The 18,389-nt window shown below is 48.6% G+C and overlaps 3 protein-coding genes across 3 annotated transcripts; all 3 read left to right on the top strand.

The window, feature by feature from the left end:
- The first annotated feature begins 3,123 nt into the window (after window positions 1–3,123).
- Window positions 3,124–5,381, top strand: LOC101781861. Its single transcript, XM_004981320.3, has 5 exons — window positions 3,124–3,288; window positions 3,374–3,518; window positions 3,625–3,744; window positions 3,865–3,949; window positions 4,965–5,381. The coding sequence occupies exons 1-5, from the start codon at window positions 3,188–3,190 to the stop codon at window positions 5,135–5,137; spliced, it is 624 nt and encodes a 207-aa protein (XP_004981377.1). The 5' UTR covers window positions 3,124–3,187; the 3' UTR covers window positions 5,138–5,381.
- A 3,708-nt stretch (window positions 5,382–9,089) lies between these two features.
- Window positions 9,090–11,752, top strand: LOC101781055 (protein YLS3). Its single transcript, XM_004981318.3, has 3 exons — window positions 9,090–9,578; window positions 10,167–10,271; window positions 11,204–11,752. The coding sequence occupies exons 1-3, from the start codon at window positions 9,206–9,208 to the stop codon at window positions 11,326–11,328; spliced, it is 603 nt and encodes a 200-aa protein (XP_004981375.1). The 5' UTR covers window positions 9,090–9,205; the 3' UTR covers window positions 11,329–11,752.
- A 1,053-nt stretch (window positions 11,753–12,805) lies between these two features.
- LOC101781459 (exocyst complex component EXO84B) lies at window positions 12,806–18,196 on the top strand. The gene is made up of 7 exons (XM_004981319.4): window positions 12,806–13,271; window positions 14,678–14,775; window positions 15,220–16,261; window positions 16,459–16,950; window positions 17,045–17,233; window positions 17,520–17,653; window positions 17,821–18,196. The coding sequence occupies exons 1-7, from the start codon at window positions 13,083–13,085 to the stop codon at window positions 17,981–17,983; spliced, it is 2,307 nt and encodes a 768-aa protein (XP_004981376.1). The 5' UTR covers window positions 12,806–13,082; the 3' UTR covers window positions 17,984–18,196.
- The last annotated feature ends 193 nt before the right edge of the window (window positions 18,197–18,389 follow it).

Raw genomic sequence — 18,389 nt, 5'->3', positions numbered from 1 at the left:
ATGTAATTTGGAGCTTCCCGGATTTAAAAAGCCGTGCGTGCAGAATAAACCAGTGGAGAATTCGGGGTCGGCGTGATCGTGGCGGGCGCGGACGGTGGACCGCGTGGGCTCGGTGCACGGAGCCCCGCGACCCCCGTGCTGCGGGCGTGGCCGGCGTGTGGGAGACGGGGTGCTCCATGGACTGGGTCCTTGCAGTCGCGGGTACCTGGTGGCTTCAGGTGGGGATGGAGGGGGATCCATCATCCATGTGGATTAAAGCGGCGGGTGCCGGCCGTGACCGCTGCTTCGGGTGGGCAGGGCGAGGGATCCCGTGCGGTGGGGCACTGTGTTGACCAATGGATTTTCGTGGCGGGTTGCGGTTGGGAGATCAATGAAATTAAAAATCGCCATCAGCCAAACGAATGAGACGCATGTGATGGGCAAAACGGCCTTGGAATTCGCTCCGGCTGCTTGGGCTAAACTATTTGGCCTGACACGGTCGAATGGATTTGCATTGCATTGTTTGCTTATCTGACACTATGATTTGGTCTTTTTGTTTTGATCCGGTCGAGCGGTTGGAATAAAAATTTTGGTTATGTGGTATCCAAGTGTAGCTTGGCTGTTCCTCTGACATCGTGCGCATGTCTGCAATTTTTTAGCATATATATATATATTTTTTTGCTAAAACATCTTATCTCGCTCTGATGATGGAAAAGCATGCGACAAGAGAACAACTCGATGGACAACTGCAAATAAGAGAGAGATAGAGGTGCTCCCGATTAAACATAACAAGAAAAGGGTAAAAACGTGCCCAGGCAACCTCCTGATTCTTTACCACTTAAAATGGGTTAAGACATTCTAGCCTTTCCCAAAAATGGTGATGTACTGATATCAATGATCAATAACTGAACGAGTAACCAACTGTCGTGTCCCATCGCATGCGGCGGTGGCCCTGGTCCGGGCAGCAACCTTGAATTGGTCCAGGTCTCCAGGGCCCGTAACGACGGCGATCCCTTGGCCAATTTGTCCGGACCAGTTGGGTCCATTGAGTTCAGAATTGTCTGCTCTTCTGCTTGCATTCCCACAGTCCCATCTCCAGTTGATTCCAAAGTACACCAGGGACGGACTCTCAACTCTTTTTTTCCAAAAAAACGGACTCTCAACTCTGCAACTGCAATCTCCGTCAAAACAGGAAACTTCAAACTGCTCATCAAAAGACATGAATCGAAATTCAAATGGTCTCCGGTTCCGTCCTCGTACTCTGCACGGAACCCAACTGTGCAGCAAAGTGCGAAATATTCGGGAGGTACTCCACCAAATTGACGTGTCAAAGTAGGTACTCCGGAGCAAAGGAAAACGTAGAGCTTGTTTAGTTGTCCAACTTTGGGGTGCCAAAATTATTGTAGCAACACTGTAGCGTTTCGTTTGTATTTGTGAATTATTGTCCAAACATTGACTAATTAGGTTCAAAAGATTCGTCTCGCAAAGTACAACAAAACTGTACAATTAGTTTTTAATTTCGTCTACATTTAGTACTCCATGCATATACCGCAAGTTTGATGTGATGGGGAATCTTCTTTTTGTATAGTGTCAAAGTTGAGATTTGGGGTAAACTAAACAAGACCGTAGTGTGAGCTCTTTGCTCGACTCACGCGTTGCCCGTGCGCACACCCGTGCATGGGGCGGAAAATGTGTGGCAAATTTGGGGTTGAGAAAATGTGCTACTCCATGAGCTGCTTTTATCTGGTGACCAGTTCTCTGGCTCCCACGACGGATTTGCACTGGCAAACTTGGCGAGCTGCCGGCATTTCTTTGACTCGTTTTGTGATTCTGGAACATGCTATTGCTAGCATAACATCCCTTGGCTGGCCCATGGGTTACCACGCTAGGAACCCAGATGGTGCGGACGTGCGGTGGCGCAAAGGATTCAAGCGCGGACGCCGAAAGCTATCTTTTATCTTCGTCTCCGTATCTGGCTCACTGGCGGCCAACGGGGGCAGCACCACCGGAAAGGAAGCGCCTCCCTTTTCTTTTTCGCGGCAAAAGAGACGCGCAACTTGCACTGTCAGCCTGTGGCCGAGACGACTCCACTGTCCACGCCCCGGCTTCTCGCTAGTGCACGCGCAGACACGCCAGCAGCCCAGCACACTTGAGCTCCCCAGCTCGTCACTGACTCACTGTGCTTTGTGCCTTTGCGGTCACTGTATTAGTGCATTGCGATATGCTGCTGTCCTGCGACTCTGCCTAAGAGGGTGTTTGGAAGAAGGGGGCTTAGCCCCCGTCACATCGAATGTTTGACACTAATTAGGAGTATTAAATCTAGACTAATTACAAAACTAATTACACAACCTCTAGGCTAAATCGCGAGACGAATCTATTAAACCTAATTAGTCCATAATTTGACAATGTGGTGCTACAGTAACCATTCACTAATGATGGATTAATTAGGCTTAATAGATTCGTCTCGCGATTTAGCCTAGGGGTTCTGCAATTAGTTTTGTAATTAACTTATGTTTAGTCCTCCTAATTAGTATCCGAATATCCGGAGTGACAGGACTAAAGTTTAGCCCCTTCTCCCAAACACCCCCTAACTCCTCTTGATGAACTGTTTTTCTTCTCGATGAATTGTTAATCTCAACAAAACATGTGTCGAATTTAATCGGCGCTATTCGCTATTCTTTCAGTGGCAGACGACATGCCCGTCGACAGCGAAGCGTCAGCGGTGACTTCGTCAATCTCGAGGATTTGCCGACTCAGTCTTTCGGAGGTGCTCATAGGGGTAAAGTTGCGTGCGCGTGTTCGTACGGATGGGTGTGCATGCGTGTATTTGAGCGTCTGCATCTATACTATGTGATTAAAAAACAGGGAGTGTTCTCTGTTCTGGGCACCAACGGTGGCGAGAAAAAAAAAAGCAACTGTAGGTTTTTTTTTTTTTTTTTTTTGTTAGAGAGAAGCCTGCGGTCAACCAACACTCAACCGCTAATTTCGCGCGCAAAACAGATCGAGCGAGTGCTAAGTATGTCGGCCCAATAAAATTTTAGAGGAAGAGGCGGCCTACCCAACAAACTGGACTGCTCGTAGCAAAGGCCTGTTTGGAAATTTGAAGGCCCATCTAGCCTCCTCGAGGCCACCATCACTCCTCTCCCGACGCATCCTTCCATCCGGCTCATCTCCGACGGCCGTCGTCGCACAGAGTCGAACCATCGGCATGCCATCTCCGCGGCGGCCGCTCGCCTCGCCATGCCGCGGCCGCATCGTCGTCGTCGTCCTTCTCTCGGCGCTGCTGCTGCTCTCCTCCGCCGCGCACAGGTCTGGCCCTCGTCCCCACTGCCTCGAGCCCTCGATCCGCTCCGCCTTCCCTGTTCCACTGACCGCACCGTGCGTTCCCCTGCAGCGCGGAGGAATCGACGAGGGTGCTTAGCGTAGGCGAGGAGCTGGTGGGCGAGACGATGCCGTTGCGCAACGGCCGGCGGGTGTACAGGATCAACGGGCTGCGGCCGTCCGCGTGGTACGAAGTCAAGATCTCCTACCCGGCCTCCGTATGATCTGTGCCCTTCCCGTATGATCTGTGCCCTTCCCGTCAGAGAAACGAAATTGCAGCATCTTCGTGTTTTGTAACGGCTTTGTTTGTGCCTGCATCTGTAGATACCGTCCAGCTTTTCGATTCGGCTTGTAGATGATCCTGACGGTGCGGACTGGAGCAGCAAGAACAGGAGGCTGCTCAACACAGAGAAGATAATTTTCAAGGCTGAGGGTAGCAACCCGGTTAGTGTTGATCAGTCATCCGTTGTCAACCAATGAGCTGAATTTGCTGCTTTCCTGTAGAATCCCAATACCATTCCTTAACGAGGTGATTTTTTGACGGCTGTATGTGATCGATTTCAGGTTTATGTTCTTGTCACTGTGGAGCCTGAGGGTGTGGTGGCGAAGCCTAATGTGCCAGAGAGAGAACATGCGCTTTTTAATATTGGTATGGCGTTAGTGTTTCACTATAATTCATTTTAGACGTCTTTTATGATATTAAGATGGGATAGGTCAATGTTAGAACCTTTAGCAAGTCTATGCATGAGCTGAGAAATATACATCCTTTTACTCCTGATGAAGACAGTATTGGATGAATCTGGCTCTGTAATTTGGGCATTCCGGCGCAAACCCATAGGAAGAATCAGTGGTTTGAGCAGCATCATGCATTTCCTAAGTTGGTTCACCAGTGCTCAATGCTTGTCATTACACTGTTTATCTAGGAACTGGAAGCCTTGCAAAGATTATTTGGAATCCTAATAGGCTTGGATGCTTGATGACCATAAAATTGGAGAGTTAAGTTTCTTCCTACTTAGCTAAGAAGAGGCAAAGCTCAGTACACTAACTTGATACTACAGTACTACCTAACAGCTTCTACTTTTGTGTCTGTACCTCCCTAATTCATTGATCCGAATTCCATTTTTGCATGCTCCCATTGGTCCTAGTCCTACTTGATACATTATGATTGAGTGGTTGGGTGTTCTAACTGACTTGTCATGAATTTCTGCCGTTTCCATTTAATAAAAATATAAAATACTAGCATCTGGCATCCGCTTGTTTTCAGTTCCATGTTATTAGTTGCCATTCTAAAATATCTAAGAACAAGTCCTTGCACAGTGCCAGATACACACCCTTGCAATCTCGGTCGTTGGTTCCTAGTAAAATTTCAGACTAGAATCAATCAGTGGGCTTGTGCTGTATCTATCTGATGTATTGATGAGTTGCTCTTGCACGTATTAAGTTCTTTCTGACAGCAAATTGTCTACTGTCATCTTTATGATTCACTTACTTTAGAGATTCCTATCGATTAACAAGTACCATATTCAGCTTTCTGAAAATGACAGATGGTTCTAGACTTCTAGTTTGCTTTCTCTTGCTTCTGTTTCAATAGGCTTTTATGATGCAACTGCCTAAACAACTCAATCGATGAAATCATGGATATTTGGATTTTTTTTTGGGTGCAGTTTGTGATGAGCTTATGCTTGGGCTCCCAGTTTTTACCTGGTGGGTTGGAATCGCGGCGCTACTCTGCATCGTGCTGGCGTCGCTGGCACCACTTGTTCTCCAGCTGCACAAGCTCCTTGACAACTATGAAGGCTCAGATTTGAACCAAGCTGACGCTGCTAAGATGTCATGATGGGTGAAATAGGGTTGCAGGACGCTAATGCTCAATTTTGGTTGCTTCTCTTCTGGTGCCGTCAGAGACACATGCAACCTGTAATAAAGTTGTTCTCGTTCCGGACGACGGCCAGATTATGTTCACCAAGTCACTGGGCGTTGGGCAACCATTGATACACGATTCCCAGGTGATTGATCGAACCCATCAAGAACCGAATGTGAAAGCCGTTACGAAAGATCCACAAGATATGGAGTTGCCATCACTCACTCACTCTTATCAAACCATTGGGTGAACCAAGCATTGATGACCCTTTTCAATGCACGGATGGCAACTCCTTCCCGGGGCATGTTTATTCCCCCATAATCCAAACTTTGGCATTATGCAAAGAAGATTTCCCGTCACATCAAACTTGCGGTACATGTATGGAGTACTAAATGTTGACGAAATTAAAAATTAATTGCACAGTTTGGTTGTACTTTGCGAGATGAATCTTTTGAGCCTAATTAGATAATGATTGGACAATAATTCACAAATACAAACGAAACGCTACAGTGTGCTACAATGCTACCACAGTGATTTTGGGACTCCAAAATCGGGCAACTAAATAGGGCTCAGAAGAGCGACAGCCGGGCTATTGCCAACAGGTCGTCAGGGCCTCTATATATATATCCACCCCCAAAAAAAAAAGGAAGGCTCGTCAGGTCGAGCAGTGAAGGAGAAAAGAACACGTACCCGCCGGCTTCGTCTGACGCGAAGGCGCTCACCGCCCCACAAGGCACAAGCATAAACACTAAAACATCTCGCGGCGCCAGACACTAATCCAGCACGGCTCGCACGAGGCACGCCGCAAACAGCGCGGCGCCTCGCGCGCCAACTGCGAACCGCCGCTACAGCGACACGGCGCGGCTCCGCGACTCCTATCATCGTCTGCTCTGTTTGCTTCAGTTTATCAGCCGGCTTATCAGCCACTGAATAGTATTTTTCTCTCATAACAAATCAGCCGTTTCATCTTTTCAACCGGCTTATAAGTCCAGCCGAACATACCTGTCATCCCCTGCCGTCTGCCGCCCGCCTGCGCGGCGACGGCGCCTGCGTGGAAGCAGCTCCGGCCGCAAGCGCATCGCGCTGATCGCGGTGGTGGGTGTCTTGGTTGGCCGTTGGCCACTCGGACGCCAGTGTTCCCGGCCCTCTGCTCGGGCAGAATTTCAGTGCACGGGACGGGAGGATTTTCGTCGTGAAAAAAGTTGCAACTGCATCTGCAATTCTTCATGGATGGGTCCACGCGAATGCAAAGATTGCAACTGCAGGGGCTTAACTGCAAAGGTTGCCGCCTTCTGGGCCGGCGTCTGCCCTGGAAAACCTCCGCGAGGGCTGCACGAGTTGCTTGACGCCATTCCGCTTCCACCCGGCGACCTCCGCCTCACAGCCACCCTTCTGCTCCTCTGGGTCATCTGGAAGAGTCGCAACCGTATGATCTTCGATGGGATCAACCACGACCATGTTGCCCTGGTGGCGGCGACGATCAGCCACGCTTGGCTCTGGACTGTCAGAGCCCGCCGCCCCCTGGATCTCTCTCCGATTGAATACTGGTGCTCTGCTCTCCCTCTGTAATCCGGCCTTGTGTGCAAACATTCCCCACCCCACCCCACCCACACACACCTCTGACGCCCCGAGCTGGCGTTGTAAAAGCCCGGGCTTTATGCCCAAATCAGTTTGAGTTCAGGTGGGCGATCTCCTCTCACCGTTGCCGCCTAAAAAAACTGGGTCAAGTGGTAACGGCCGTCCTCGTTCTCATGGGCGTTGGAGCAAGGACGAAACCGTGGCGAGTGCCTTGAGGGTTCAGGCGGCAGCGGCGATCTCCTCGTGATCCTGTCTCGTCCTCCTGCCCATGCTCGCGTTCTCGCTTTCAGTGCAGTTGCACATTCAGTGCCGCTGCACATTCACTGAAGCTCCCGTAGTTGTATCCTCTCTATCTCTCTTTTTTCTTTGCTAGTAGCGACTTGAGGTCTAGCGAGGGCGTCTCGTACTCTCGTTTGATTGGGCCGTGCAACCACTTTGGTAGTTGCGTCTCAAGTTTATTTACACATGAACGGCGGGAGAGTGGTTCACTGACTGCTACATGCATTTATTATCTGTACCTCTACGACTACTGCTCGTTATGCTCTTGCTCGATCAGAAAGAGAGATCTGAACTTTGGAACGCTCGATTGATCGAGCTGCATAACCGAAATATTTAAGCATGTTCAATTAGTAGTTACTGATGATTGAATGGCGGCTACGTCTTAAAAGATGAGAATGCTTAGATTGATCCGATGGTGCATATCGCTGTACAGCAACTCTGGCAACATCGACGTCGGGAGGCTGTCAAGAGAACCCCATTCGAATGTTTACAAGTTGCGTGTGTTGAAAACAGCGTGTAACCACTTTTCTCTCACGACATGTACTCATCATCATCATCAGCGCCTGCAGGTACGTGTGGTTGCGAGGCTTCCAACGCATTATTCAAGTTTCCGCCTGTCGATCATAACATTGTGCAGATGATGGTGTAGAGCTAGCTAGGCTCATGAAGAACGTGTCAAGATCGATCAGCAATTGCACCGTCATTTATGAGCGACGTTGTTGTCTACCGGAGCGTTCTCAAAGCAACCGGAGAAGCGACAGCGGAACATGTGCTCGATCGACCAGTGCACAGCGTTCAACGAAAGTTCAACCGGGACTCACCCAATCGCCATGGGATGACGATTGACTCAAGGAAAGACACGACAACTGCCATGGACGGGATGGCGAGCTATAGCCTATAGCAAGCTACCAGTATGCTGTACTGCTCCCTGCTCGTGCGGTCGTGCTCGATCATATCCGTCACGAGTTGCACGATACGCAGACGCTCTTCCGGGTCGTCCTGGAATTTAGGAGGAGCAGCTGCGACTGCGAGCTGCCCATCAATCCTAGCCGGACGGACGGGTGGGCGGCGGATGGAGACGCCATCAATAGGCAGGTATAGTTATTGGTGTAATCAAGTCGTAAAACTAGATCAAAGTTAATGATGGGTCGTCCACGACCAGCTGCAATCCGACACGGTACCACTCGAACACAGTGTGCACCAGCAGCTACAGATGCGAAGCTGCCAGCCACGGCGAGGAGCCTGCAGTACTACTGTGCGGCCGTGTGCAGCGCCTCGGACATGGAAACAGTTAACAAGACTGGATGCATGGCCATGGCCTTTCGCTACGGTGTCCAGGTTCCATGCGTGAACACCGTAACAAATGAAGCATAGTGATTGACACTCAACTCGTAAAACTAGCTTAGATCAAGATTAATGATCGGTCGTCCATGACCAGCAACCCGACACAGAACCGCTCCATCACACAGTGTCCACCAAAAGCGGCGGAGCCACAGCTTTCAAACCGTGCGTGTGTGCGTTGTACGAGGCCATGCACCGCGACGGCGAGGACACTGGTTACTGCTCCGGTACTACGTTCTGGGATACCGGCCGGACGCAGTTAACAGGCCGGGACTGGAGTAGGGGGCACGCCTCCGATCACCCGGTCCATCCCAGCTCCAGGCACGCTGCTGCAGTATAGTACGTGCGCCTCCAGTTGACGACTTGCGGTCAGCCAGTCACGTTGCAATGTGTGCCGCCCCATCCGGCGATCCCCGTTCATTCAACGAACTGCGCACGCACGCACGCACGCAACGCGATCTCCCAACCAACCTTCATCAATCGCGAGCGAGCACACGGGCCACCCTATCAATCAATCAATAACAGCATCGGTCGCCGTCGTCTCACTCCGCCACGCCGCTGGCTGGCTCTCTACCGCTCTGCGCTGTGGTGGGGTTCTATTATCCTACCGGATAGCGCGCGCGCGCGCCCCCACTAGCGATTAGCGAACCAACCAACCCATAGGCATCGCGAGCTCTAGCTTGCTGACCTCGCGGGCGCGATGCCTATATATCCTGTCCCAAGCACACACCCATGCCGTATCACCACCTGCCACTTCTTCCGATCCTCTCGTTTCCTCTCTAGCTACCTAGCTAGCTCTCTCGCACACAAGCACACACGTGCGCCTCCACAAACGTGCCGGGCACCATGGCCTTCGCGCACGGCGGCGGTAGGGGCTCGTCGTCGTCTCCGGCGGCGGCGGTGGCGGTGATGGTGGTGATGACGATGGTGCTGGCGGGCGTGGCGAGGGGTGACTTCGCGGCGGACCGCGCGGAGTGCGCGAACCAGCTGATGGGCCTGGCGACGTGCCTGACGTTCGTGCAGGACAAGGCGACGGCGCGGGCGCCGACGCCCGACTGCTGCGCGGGGCTCAAGCAGGTGGTGTCGGCCAGCAAGAAGTGCATGTGCGTGCTGGTCAAGGACCGCGACGAGCCGGCGCTGGGATTCAAGATCAACGTCACCCGCGCCATGGACCTGCCAGACATCTGCAACTACCCCGCCACCTTCTCCGACTGCCCCAGTACGTAACGTTCCACACCTCGATCTCCAGTAGTCCAGTCCCCAGGAGTAGCTCTAGACTCTAGTGAGCCCCTGGGCCGCCTTGCACCGGCGGCACAAGCGTCCAAACTAAACTAGCCGTGCAGGAGCAGGACGTCCTACACCGTACGCTGCTTCTTGGTCCTGCCGGCGCTACCAGGGGCCAACAGCATTAGTGCTGATGCACCTGCAGCTGCAGGGGATTTTGATGCGCTGGACCAGTTACATATGCGCACCGGCCACCAAAGTAGGTGTTGTCCGTGCACACAGCACGTACAACACAGTTGATCTTCAACCGACCGGTGCTTACAACTTGCCACACAGTGCAACCTTTACAACTTAGAACAGCCCGTGCAAGTACTACAGTAGCAATTCCAAGCTGCTCCTAGCTTTGACAACCGACTTGCCTGCCATATCAGAAAGTTCAGGACTAGCCGTGGGAAAAAATTCAGAGAGACAGTGGGCGTCGAGAAACTGCTGAAATTAAACCCGACCCCAGTTTTGAATTCGAAAACTTCATGTCCTCGTTTGATTGCTTTATTCATGTTTGGATGGCACCCTCAACCTGCAGAGATTCTGGGGATGTCGACCGACGCCCCCGAGGCGGAGATCTTCAAGGAGTACGCGAAGAAGCACGAGTCCCAGAACGGCACCACCCAGACGGCCGCTGCCACCGGTACGTTAAAACTGCGCCTGCTCAATGCATTTCTTTCTTCCTTTCTTTTCCCTGGTTGTACAAATTAAGATGCGCAGCGACAGAGTTAAAAGAAATTCTCTCGTAGTAGCAACACAACTGATGAGATCATGACAAAATCACATGAGAATTAAGAGCACATGAGCACCAGATCGCATATTCTTTCAGTTCATCAGTTGCAGTTGGCACCCTGCTTCGTCCAGTTGCATCTTGCAGCCTGCAGGCAAGGGCGCAAGGCCCATGGCCTTTGTCCTGGCATTGCCCTTGAACCCCCATGCATGGTCCTGACCCCTGACCGAGAACTTTCTCAGCTTTCTGTTCCCGTGTACGTATTCCGTAGCGGGGGTTACCAACTTCCGATGGGGACGTGCCGACTTGCCTAGGCCCCACGCTTATCCCTCCCGCCGTGCCATGCCGCGGTGTTACGCCCAGAAAGCTACAGGAAACGCCGCAACCAATCGCGTGCAATCAAGCCTGAGGTGACACGAGAGTTGAATGCCTCGCCACCACCCCAACCGTACCGTACGCGTGTACACGCAGCTGGGAACATACGTACGTGGCCAACCAACGGTCGTGCAGACGTACAGACATGTCTGCCCTCAGGAAATGAAGTGCGGACGAGAGGAGGACAACCAAAACAAGAGTGTGTACTGAACTGAAAGCCATGTTCAGAATTGACGCCGCGACTGCATACTGCCCTAACTTTCAGGCCTCACTTGCAACCGCAATTTTTTGTTTTCTAAATCCATGTGGTAATTAGACTGTTTTTCTGTGAAATTCATGCAGTTTGTGCTAGAAAGTTTTTGCAAGATGATGTGAAGTACGTACACGATTTTGCATGGATGCACGGAAACTGTAGAATCATGCGCCCTTTCTTCACATGCTCAATTATGCCTCTGTTGTATTTGTTGCAGGTGCCGCGGGTGGGAAGAGCGCGAGCTCGTCGCCGACGGGCGGGGCCGGCGCCGGGAGCCAGCCCAGCGCGGTCATCGTCTACCTCGCGTCGGCGCTGCTCGCCTTCGTCTCTGTCCTCGCGTGATGGACGCGGCGCATTCATACCCGGCAGGGGAGATACTATACGCCGATCGGAGTAGAAGAAGACAGAGGGATAAAGAGATGAACAATTGAACAGCAAAAGACACGCGCTCTCTTTTTTTTTTTTATTTCTACTAGTTTTGTGTGAGATGTCGAGTTGTGCTGACTGTGCACCAGCGACTCAGCTCGTACTCCCGGGCTGTTGGGACTGTTGCCTTCCAGCCTGGAATTTTAAATGTGGTGGGCAGAGACTGTCGAGCTGTCTGTCTGAATCTGATCGACTGGCAGGTTGCGAGTTTGGTTTTTCAACTTTTTGCTTATCTTCTAGTTTCAAGGTTTCGAGTCATATTGTGTACAAGCAATATTTAGGGTGTGTAGAAGAAATTACACATGGATTGCTTATGCTAAAAAAAACTTCAAATTTGTCATTTGGTGCTCTACTTAACAAGGCCACGGGTTTTGGTTCTTAAAGAAAAACGATTTCCCCCCCTTAATTCGCATGAGGCGGTTCAGGGTAATAAACCAGCAACATCACTCTTTCCTCCATCACTTGCATAATTCGTACCCGTACTTATTGTCAGGAGCGAGACAAATTAATAAGCTATATAACTTTTTGATCCTCCAAGTCTCCAACACAAAGTAATGAGACAGATTTCAAAAGGAGATGATCACAATGGCAATCTGATTCTTACACATTGTTGCAACAAAATAAATACACAACAATGACATGAACATTTTTAAGAGTAATTGCTGGAATTTTTTTATAATAAAAGACATGGCAATGAAGGAAAAGAAGAAGAGACGGATGGCCACCAGAAGGAACTAGAAAAATTGTCTTGAAAACCTTTTTACAGCTACTTGTCTAAGGCCTTGTTTAGTTGGGGAATTTGGGAGGTGCCAAATTACTGTTACAGCAGCACACTGTAGCGTTTCGTTTGTATTTGTGAATTATTGTCCAAATATTGACTAATTAGGCTCAAAAGATTCGTCTCGCAAAATACAACAAAACTGTGCAATTAGTTTTTAATTTCATCTACATTTAGTACTCCATGCATGTACCGCAAGTTTGATGTGATGGGGAATCTTCTTTTTGCATAGTGTCAAAGTTGGGAGTTGGGAGTAACTAAACATGGCCTAAATTGACTAAACGAAGCCGTGTCAACATGTCTCCGATCCAGGGGCGGATCAGGGGGTGCTGCAGCACCCCCGCAGGTCATGCACCTGCATGTACTATTAGTCTTTTAGTCTTCAAATTTGCATATAAAACATGAGGTTAGCTTAAACCTAAGAGTATGAGCACCCCTTCGAGCATATCCCGGCTCCGCCCCTGTCTCCGTCATCCGTGCTCTGAGACGACCGCAGATATTTCTCCTTTGAATCCATACAAAATTTCAATTGTCAAATGTAAGTTTCAGCGAAATTCATCAATACGCTCCAAATTCGGTTCCTCTCGCTTTATCCCTTTCCTCGTGGAATAAAACAATAAAACATCCCAAAATCATTTGAGGAACAGCTAAGAGTTAACTGCCTGAGGCTACCTTTCCACCTTTGGCAACCGTCCAACACGAGTCTCCATTCCTTCCCTCTTGAAATTCTCCGCACACGCCAATCGAGACACGGTAATGGTGGAGAGCCCGAGCTGAAGCCCCCAGCCGAGCGAGGAATCCGCTTCTAGAAGCTTCTGGATCTCCCAGAAGGGGGAGGGGAGGGGAGCAAGGCTAAGCCCTGGGACCCTGGGAGTAGGGTTTCTCTCGGCGGATGGCGTCCGCCAAGTCGTCGAGGTCGCGGCCCTCCGGCCACTCCGGCGTGTTCCCGGTGAACGCGGCGGCCGGCTCGGGAGGCGGCGATGGCGGCGTGCAGCTGGCGGACAAGCTCAAGATATTCAAGACCGACAACTTCGACCCTGACGCCTACGTGCAGTCCAAGTGCCGCAGCATGGACGAGAAGGTGAGGAATTTCATCCTGCCCGAAATTCGCCTCGAGTGGTGGTTGTGGAAGGGTGGCGTCTTGCTCGCTCGCAAGCGCGAGGGTTACGTGTTTCGGTGGTTCTCTACGCGTTTCGGAATTCGGAGAGAAGTGCGAATTGGGCGTGATTACGGTTGAATTATAGAGAATTTTTTTGCTAGTGTGAGGATGATACGCTCTGGTTAAATCTATGCGAATTTTAACAAAATTACTACTGCACCGCGGAGACTACATGCGTCAGAATAAGTTTGCATGACAGAATTTTGGTATGGCACCTTTTGCTGGAGCATGGAGGAAGCAGAGCACTCGAGCAGAGTGCGTACTACTGCGTACAGACGCTACTTTTGCTGTGCATTCTGAGAGTTACATAGTCCTAGTCAGAGTGCTGCTGTTGCCCTTGGTTATTTTTTACTAGAATCCTAGATTGTGCATTCTAAGAGTTGCATAGTCCTAGTCAGAGCGCTGCTGTTGCCCTTGGTTATTTTTTTTTAGAATATGCAGGAGAGCTGTGTTCTTTGTACTAAGAAAACTAGAGTTTTACAGCGTGGGCCGGATTGGCGCACACTCAAGCTGAAGTTACAGAACTGGACTTAAGACTCATAAAACTTTGACAACCGGAAGAGAAGTCGATCACTAGTAGCTGGGGTGCTGTTGCCCTTGGTTATTAAAATGTTACTGTGGGAACTGTGAAGGTTTCTGAAAAAAAAAACTTTCCTTTGCTGTGTACATTTGGATAGTCCTTATGTGGCTATGAAACATTGAATAAGTAGATATTTGCATCCTAAGTTCAACTGATTCATTTGGATGTAGGGGATCTATTTCAATTTATCACTAAGCCATGGAAAGAAGAGGCATTTTTGTTTTTAGAAAAACTCTGATTCGTCTGTATTGCATTTTAGCATTAAGCATGATCAACTATCACTAGTTCCATGAACAATCTTGAATTTGGAAACATCATGCTTTTAATTGAACACGCTGCTGTAGCATTCCGTTTCCTGGGTAAGTTTTCAGCATTTCCTGAAAACTTGCACAACCATCTATAGTAATTCATACTGGTTCATATCCCCATTAGAAATTCAACTGCTACCCTACGCGTTTTTGCTGGAGCTTTACATGCCTAGCGTGCATCCTTACTTTGGTTTAGGAGTAATGTACGCATGGTTCCCTACATAGGCCGTGTTATACTAAACTAGGCTGGCAGTATATTTGAACTTTGGATATCCTTACTCTGGTCATTGTACAGTCTATGCAGGCTCACTCGTTTGAATGCTGGTGTTTTCTCTCTGCTTTGTATCTTCGAAGCATATTTGGTGGAAGTACCATTATGATAAAAATCTTCAAAATTCTTGGAGAAGTGAAACAGTGCTGATATTCTAAATCTATGACAGGAAATAAGGCACCTGTGTTCTTATTTGCAAGATCTTAAGAAGGCTTCTGCTGAAGAGATGCGCAGAAGTGTTTATGCAAATTATGCTGCGTTCATCAGGTGTGGAAACAAAAGCTTAATTTTAACCTCAATGAAATTTTATATTGGTGGGAGTTTCCAATAAATTGCTTAGAACTGTTCTGAATGACACTTTTATATATGATACTACAAGCTCTCTGCTGCCCATTTATTGCTTACCACCTTCGGAACATGGATGTTCCCACTTTTCCATTGATACCGTTTCTCACTGATTTGCGTTAGTATCTGTTAAGTACCATGCTCCTGCAAATAATTAATAATAAAAGGCCATCAACTAATTTTCCTTTTATCTCCACAACCAGAAATTGTTTCCTTTAGGAAATATCAAATTTGGTGCGTGCAAAATTTAAGTTATATATTTAACATAAGCTACCAACCGACCATGTTTTTCACATAATTGCTATTTTCTCCTATGTCCGATTCGTGAATTTTGAATGCATTTCTGAACCTAGTCTCCTGGTACAGAACATCAAAGGAGATATCAGACCTTGAAGGGGAGCTGTTATCTGTTAGAAATTTGCTAAGTACACAGTCAGCTTTAATTCATGGTCTATCCGAAGGAGTTCAGATAGATTCGTTGAGTACAGGGCATGAAGGTTCTGCTGAGGAAGACATATCCACTGTTGAAGATCAGGAACCATCAGAAATATGGAAATGGTCTACAGATTTCCCTGACATGCTTGATGTTTTGCTGGCCGAAAGAAGAGTGGATGAAGCACTGGATGCCCTGGATGAAGCAGAACAAATGGCTGCTGATGCAAAACAGAAGGGGACTCTAACTACTGCTGATATTCTGGCTTTAAAGAGGGCTATATCTGAAAATCGTCAGAAATTGGCTGATCAGCTAGCTGAAGCTGCTTGCCAGTCTTCTACTTGTGGTGTTGAGCTTCGCGCTGCAGCTTCTGCCCTCAAGAGACTTGGTGATGGACCTCGTGCTCATAGTTTGTTACTCAGTGCACACAACCAAAGGCTTCAGTTAAACATGCAAACAATACAACCATCTAGCACATCATATGGTGGGGCATACACTGCTTCTCTTGCACAGCTAGTTTTTCGTGTTATAGCTCAGGCTCTTAGCGACTCTGCCGAGGTCTTTGGTGATGAACCAGCATACATGTCTGAACTGGTTACTTGGGCTACTAAGCAGGCAATGTCACTTTCGCTGCTTGTAAAGAGGCATGCTTTAGCCTCTTGTGCAGCTGGTGGGGGCTTAAGAGCTGCTGCGGAATGTGTGAAGATAGCACTCGGTTATTCAGAGTTGCTGGAAGCTCGTGGTCTATCACTTTCAGCAGTTCTGATGAAGCAATTCAGACCCTCTGTTGAGCAAGCATTGGACTCCAATTTGAGGAGAATTGAAGAGAGTACTGCTGCTTTAGCTGCAGCTGATGACTGGGTACTCACCTATCCTCCAACTGGTATACGTCCATTTGCTAGATCATCTGCTGGTAATCTGGCACTCCAGCCAAAGCTCTCAAGCAGTGCTCACCGTTTCAATTCAATGGTTCAGGTAATGTTCATTCCTTTAGAAGATGAAACGAAATGTTTCCAGCAGTTGTAATTGCGGTCCCTTTGTTATTATGTGATGTGTTATTAATTTGCTTTTGTACCCTTTTATATGCAACATTTATAGTTTATTTCCATTTTACTTTGAGAGACAAGACATGCATTCACTTATTGTATTTTCAATGGAACTTTGGCATGCAGGATTTCTTTGAGGATGTTGGACCACTGGTTAGCTTACAGCTAGGTGGTTCCGCGATGGATGGGCTTCTGAAAATATTCGACTCGTATGTAAACTTGCTCATAAGTGCTCTACCAGGGTCTGTGGATGATGAAGTTAATTTGGAAGGTTTAGGGAATAAGATTGTTAGAATGGCAGAGATGGAGGATCAGCAGTTAGCATTGTTAGCTAATGCATCTTTACTAGCTGAAGAGTTGCTACCGAGAGCAGCTATGAAGCTGTACTCTATGAACCCAGCCAGAGGTCCTGACAGACAAAATCGTGCGGCAGAACAACGAGAGTGGAAAAGGAAACTGCACCGCACAGTAGACAAACTTAGAGATAGTTTCTGCAGACAACATGCTCTAGATCTTATATTCACTGACGATGGTGACACCCATCTGAGCGCAGAAATGTACATAAATATGGATAATACTGTTGAAGATCCAGAATGGACTCCGTCTCTGATTTTCCAGGTATTTCCATGTTTTTTTTTGGCATGATGGCAGGTCATGGAAATTGATTTTTCGCTCTCGTCTTCTGCATCATCTCATCCGCACTTCATTGCAGGAATTATATGGGAAATTAAATAAGATGGCAGGCATTGCGGCAGACATGTTTATCGGTAGGGAAAGGTTTTCTACATTGCTTATGATGCGACTTACAGAGACAGTCATGCTTTGGCTCTCGGAAGACCAGAGCTTCTGGGAAGAGATCGAAGAGGGACCAAGGGCTTTGGGTCCACTTGGACTTCAGCAGGTTAGCTCCTTTAACTTCTTATATTATGTTATTCTTTCCCTCCAGTTAAGGAGGTTGTAATGCCTCCAGTGGCGGAGCTAGAAAGTGAAATTTCTCTTGTTAGGGGGGCCACTAGTGTTAAATTTTTCAAAACATTTCAAAATTTGAAGTTTTCAATGGAATTCGCACCCCCCCCCCCCCCGGCTACGCCACTGAATGCCTCCCAGGCCTTTGCGCGATTGCAGAGGCCCCCTTTTACATCTTATATACCACCAATGGCAATTCATATTTCCACCTTCCTTTTCAGTTCTATCTGGACATGCAATTTGTCATCCTTTTTGGGCAAGGGCGTTTCTTGTCTCGGCATGTGCATCAAGTCATACTGAACATCATTGATAGGGCGATGGCAGCATTTTCTGCTACTGGGATGGACCCTGATAGGTAATTCTTTCACCAATTTATCTCGTTTCAATTCATCCTTCTTGTGCTCAATAAATTCTTGAGCGAGCACAGCGTTGCATTGCAAAAGACACATACTACCTGCTTGCGAGGGCAGGGTACCCTTCAAAGTTCAAACTGAAGCTAACGTGCTCACTTACTGTCTGCAGGGTCCTTCCAAGCGACGACTGGTTCATCGACGTTGCCCAGGAGAGTATCAGTAGGATCAGCGGGAAGCCACGAGTTGCCAATGGGGAGAGGGAGGTGAACAGCCCGACGGCCTCCGTGTCTGCACAGTCCGTGTCGTCGGTTAAATCTCATGGCAGCTCCTAGTGTGCAGTGCAGGTTAGAGATGCAGGTCCTTGTACAAATACTGTAGTGTATTCGTTCCTTTAATTTGTAGTATATATTTTTTTCTCATCTGCACTCCCTAGGCTAGGGACCCTAGCTTTGCCTGGATATGTTTGTGCCGGTATATATATGTATATGAATATGAGTGGGTTGTCTACCTATAGGAATGGAAAATCCTTGAACCATTGTTTCAAAGCTGCTGCGGTGGGTGCCGACTTGTACTAGTTATCACGCGCTCAAACCACGCGCCTTGGGTTCGGTTCACCTGCTGCCATTGCGAGGAGAATGGAACACCTCTCATGCCCGTCATGCATGCCTCACACGCCATTGGATTGGACAACGAAACCTCTCTCAGTCATGCCTGACCGGGTCTCCACCAAAGCCACAG

This window comes from Setaria italica, chromosome IX (assembly GCF_000263155.2).
Source record: "Setaria italica strain Yugu1 chromosome IX, Setaria_italica_v2.0, whole genome shotgun sequence".
Classification (NCBI taxonomy): domain Eukaryota; kingdom Viridiplantae; phylum Streptophyta; class Magnoliopsida; order Poales; family Poaceae; genus Setaria; species Setaria italica.
This window is presented reverse-complemented; position numbering and strand designations above follow the sequence as displayed.